The 4794-nt window shown below is 27.8% G+C and overlaps 1 protein-coding gene across 1 annotated transcript; it reads left to right on the forward strand.

Moving 5' to 3' along the window:
* The first annotated feature begins 3567 nt into the window (after positions 1–3567).
* On the forward strand, positions 3568–4303 carry LOC112756872 (probable E3 ubiquitin-protein ligase RHC2A). The gene is made up of 2 exons (XM_025805484.1): positions 3568–3579; positions 3686–4303. Exons 1-2 carry the CDS (start codon positions 3568–3570, stop codon positions 4301–4303), a joined length of 630 nt encoding a protein of 209 aa, XP_025661269.1.
* The last annotated feature ends 491 nt before the right edge of the window (positions 4304–4794 follow it).

Below are 4794 nucleotides of genomic sequence, written 5' to 3' on the forward strand. Positions count from 1 at the left end.
CAGCAGCATCAAGTGAACCTCAAGAATTCACAAATGAACCGAAATTAGTTCAATTTTAAATAAGCAGTCAAAAAGACTCAATCATCAACAAAAACACATCAAATTCATTTCTGGATCCAAATGAACCTCAATTAAAAAGAGAAAAAGAAAAAGCGCAGCAACAACAGCAGTAATAAAAAAATGACAATTGAGAGAAAACACGTGGAGAAGAAGAAGGAAGAAGACGAAGAAAAAAAAAGAATGCGAAGAAGAAGAAAAAGGAATACGAAGATGAAGAAAGAGAAAAGCGAAGAAAAATGAAGAACGCGAAAAAAAAGAACGCGAAAACGAAGACAAAAAAAATATATGTTAAATTATTAAAACACACGTGTGTTGTAATAAAAGTGATTTTTGTTAAATTTAAACCAATTTGATTAAATTTAATTATTAGAAACCCTTGAATGTATAGCTGGACTAAAACTATAAACCTAGTTAGATCCAATTTCTTCGACGTCAAGGTTAGTTCTAATACGATGCATTAGTAATTAAGCAGAAAAAACCTTCTTGTACTTTGCATTTATATTTAATTTATCACCTATATTCAGGGGCGGAGTTTAGTTAAGACAAGGGGGCCATGACCATGGTCCCCAAACTTTTAGTAAAAAATTAATAATACTTCTTCAAAAAATAAAAAATTAGTTCAATTGGCTTAAATACTTTACTATGACTTAAAATACCAAAGTTCAATCTTCATCTTTTGTTTTTATTGCATAATAATTTTTAATTTTAAATATTCAAAACATGTTAGATTTGGACTTAACTAAGTGTATTCGTATTTCGCAACTCTTCTCTATTCAATAAGCAACACTTTCTCTACCTTTGAGTTCAAATATAAAAAATTAGGTATTTTTTATTTATGTAATTTAGTATTATTTTACATTTTACATTTTACATTTTACATTTTACTGTTTATCTAATTTAATTTTTTATATTATAAAAAATATTAGAATATTCAATAAGTATTGATATTATTGTATTTGTATAAATTGATAAAAAAAATTCAATAAACATTATAAATTTTAATATTTATCATTCTAACTTCTTTTTTACATATTTTATAGGATATATATTCAAATTTTTATATAAAATAATCATGAAAAATCAAAGAATTGATGCATTTTTTAAGAGAAAGGCTAATATTTAAGGAGAACATATAACTTTTACAATATCAACACCTGTAGATAATTTTTCTACTTTAATGAATCACGAAAAAAGTGAGATACAACCTCCAAAAGTTCAAAGAGTTGCATCTGATGAGTTTGACCTTAATTCTTTGGAACAAGACCCTGGAAAACGACTTTAAATTTGGCAATATCACCCAAATCAAAGAGATGGGATTAGACAAACTTATCTTAAACGGAGTCTATATCAAAAACATCTTGACAATTATCTTTTATGTTCTATCTGGCCCCCTAAAATTTTGTTTTAAGCTCCGCCACTGCCTATATTACGTATATACTAAAAATTAATTATTAAATAAATCATCAATTTTATATAATATATATTAAAATATAAATTATATATTAAAAGTATATAAAATAACGAATATATATATATTTATATATAAATATATAAATATAATAATTGATTATATACCTGACTATATATATATATATAATATTTTTGCCAATTTATTTATACGTTTAAATTAAATGTTATCAGGCTGTGATTTTCATTAATTTTACATTTCTACTTATTTAATCTTTTCTATTTTTATATCAATTTAGATATTAAAAAAGTATTTTCTCTTTTGTAAAAGCATTAATTAATTAGTTGTCTTTTTTTTTTAAATTTCTTTGTCACTCTAGAAGCACAACTAATATAGACAAAATAACGCAAGATCTAAAAATGCATAGCTCTTTAATACGAAAAACACACCCAAATGTACTCATTGAAACGCTTAAAATAAAGCATATAAAGGCGATCTTCTACGTCACTCTCAAATCATTGTTGTGATGGAGAAAAATTGTTATGAAATTTAAGAACATTTATTCATTGATCACAACATAACATGCAATGCCAATAATAGCTAGCATAAAGCCATAAAAATATATATCTTCTATGACAAGTGTTAATAATGCCTTCGATGCCTCAACACACACCACTAGCTAGCAGCCATCCTATTAGAAAAGTTTAATTATTATGTTCATCTTATAATTTCATTAAATTTATAATTAAGTCTTTTATATATATAATTAAATTTTTATATTATTTTTAATTTTATAATAAAATATTTTTATTGTAAAAATATAAAAATTAATTGAATATTTTTTTATAAATTAAAAATCTCTATAATTACAAACTTAATTAAAAATTTGATTATATATATATATATATATATATATATATATATATATATATATATTTTAAAAGAAATATTTTATTAATTTTAATATTTTTTATATAAAAATAACTTAATTATAAAATTAAAAGTAGTGTAAGAATTTAATTATAAAAAAATATAGAGATTTAATTATAAATTTAATAAAACTATAAAAATCAAAAAAATAATTAAACTTATTAAAAATGTATAAATATATAAACTTATCAAACTCTAAAGTTACTTTACTTTACATTATTAATTACCTCTGAAATATATAAATACATAATATTAAATGTAATAAGTATATAATTTTAGATGTTAACATATATAAAATTATCGATATTAAATTAAATAAAATAACTTTAAATTATTATCTCCTTAGCATTAGATAAAAAAAATGTAGGGTAAAATATTAAATTGGTTTTTCAAATGTAATTCTATTTTGGTTCTTAAGGTTTAAAGTGCCCTATTTGAATCTAAAAAAGTTTCATTTAGCTTCAATATAGTCCCACCGTGAAGTCAAAATTAAATAATTAACGGAATATCCTACATGACAGCAGTACAAGAACAAGATCGATAACGTGAAGAACAAGTACAAACTTCAAAGACACAAAATCAACCATAGATGCATCAATACATTTATTTATCATTCTCCTTAGTTCTATAGAAAATATTTTATTTAAATTTTAAGAAAAATGATAAATAAATGTATTGATGCATCTACGGTTGATTTTGTGCCTCTGGAGCTTGTACTTATTCTCTAAATTATCGACTTTGTTCTTGTACTGCTGTCATGTAAGACATGCCGTTAATTATTATTTAACTTTGACCTCACGGTGGGACTACATTGAAGCTAAATGAAACTTTTTTAGATTCAAATAAAATACTTTAAGCTTTAAGAACTTAAATAAAATTACACCCAAACGTAGATGACGAATTTAGTACGAAGCGTTGCTCCATTTTAGCTCTAGATCTGAATTTTAATTTGGACAATTTGTCCATATCAAAAGATGCTCTCTCTTTCTCTCTCTTTCAATGGGACTCAAATTTAAGATTTAATGAAAACAAATGTCTAACAATCTGAGCCACCTGATTATTTGATAGTTTGGACATTTTTTTGTAAGGAGTAAAGTACCAAAACTGATAATGAAAGATTATAACACTGATAAATCTGACTATAAAAGAATTAAAATTAACTTGTAACCATGAAAGATGGGGTTTCATAGACAAAACTATAAAAAACCCTAAAAATCTATAAAAAAAAATGTCCTAAATTATCCCTCTATTCTAACCTAATCACTCTTAAACTCTACTTTAGTATAGAGGCATAACAATGCAGCTTGTCCTGACTGCAACGGTAGTTTCGTTGAGGAGATCAAGCCTCCGCCAGTCTCCGTCAACCTTGACTCCCACCGCTGCAAATTTCCTACAGCAGCCATGTACATGATTGACCAGCGCCCCAACTCCTCCTCTGAACAAAACAACAACGTCATAAATCACAACAACAACTCTACCATCAACCGCCATGCCCTCCGATGGACCCGCCGCAACGGCGGTAACCGCTCCCCTTTCAACCCCGTCATCGTCCTCTGTGGTGGCAACGTATCCTCTGAGTCTCACAAAAACAACAACGGCAGCAGAGGGGAGGTACGCAGGTTCGATGACGACGACAACGGTTTGGGCCTGAGATCCTTGCCGACATGCATGTTGGAGTTTTTGCTGGGATCCGGGTTTGATCGTCTTCTAGAACAGCTATCTCAGATCAAGATCAACTGTATAGAGTGTTATGAGCACCCTTCGGCTTCAAAGCCGCCATTGATTCCTTACCGACAATCGAAATCGATGAGAAGTACTTGGATTTGGAATCTCACTATACAGTTTGCAAAGAGGTTTTTGAGATGGGAACTTCAGGGGCACTCAGTTGCGTTGACCAATGATTAGAATGTTGGGTTGACCATTTGGAGGCTTTCCGGTTGGGAGATTCTCTAGTGGAGGAGAGGTGCTGAGAGGATATTCTCAAATCCTGTCGTGCCATTATCGTTGGAGACGAAGTGGGATTATAGTTTGAGAGTGATTAGGTTAAAATAGAGGGACAATTTAGAGATTTTTGATAGATTTTTAGGGTTTGGATAGTTTTGTCTATAAACCCCATCTATCACGATTACAAGTTAGTTTTAATTCATTTATAGTCATATTTGTCTATGTTATAATCTTTCATGGTCAATTTTGGTAATTTATTTTTTTGTAAATATATAAAGTATGGTGGAGATTTAAAAAAAAAAAACAAAGGAAGAAATTGAGTTAGGGAAAAGCTATGTATCTTCGAGCTTATCAAATTGTTAGAAAGGGAATAGAAGTAGAAAAAAAATTGTGTAAGGGTAAAAATAAATTAGGTCAAGCCATAATTTATTTTTAATAGATTAGATTTATAA

Source organism: Arachis hypogaea, chromosome 16 (genome assembly GCF_003086295.3).
Source record: "Arachis hypogaea cultivar Tifrunner chromosome 16, arahy.Tifrunner.gnm2.J5K5, whole genome shotgun sequence".
In the NCBI taxonomy this organism is placed as follows: Eukaryota; Viridiplantae; Streptophyta; class Magnoliopsida; order Fabales; family Fabaceae; genus Arachis; species Arachis hypogaea.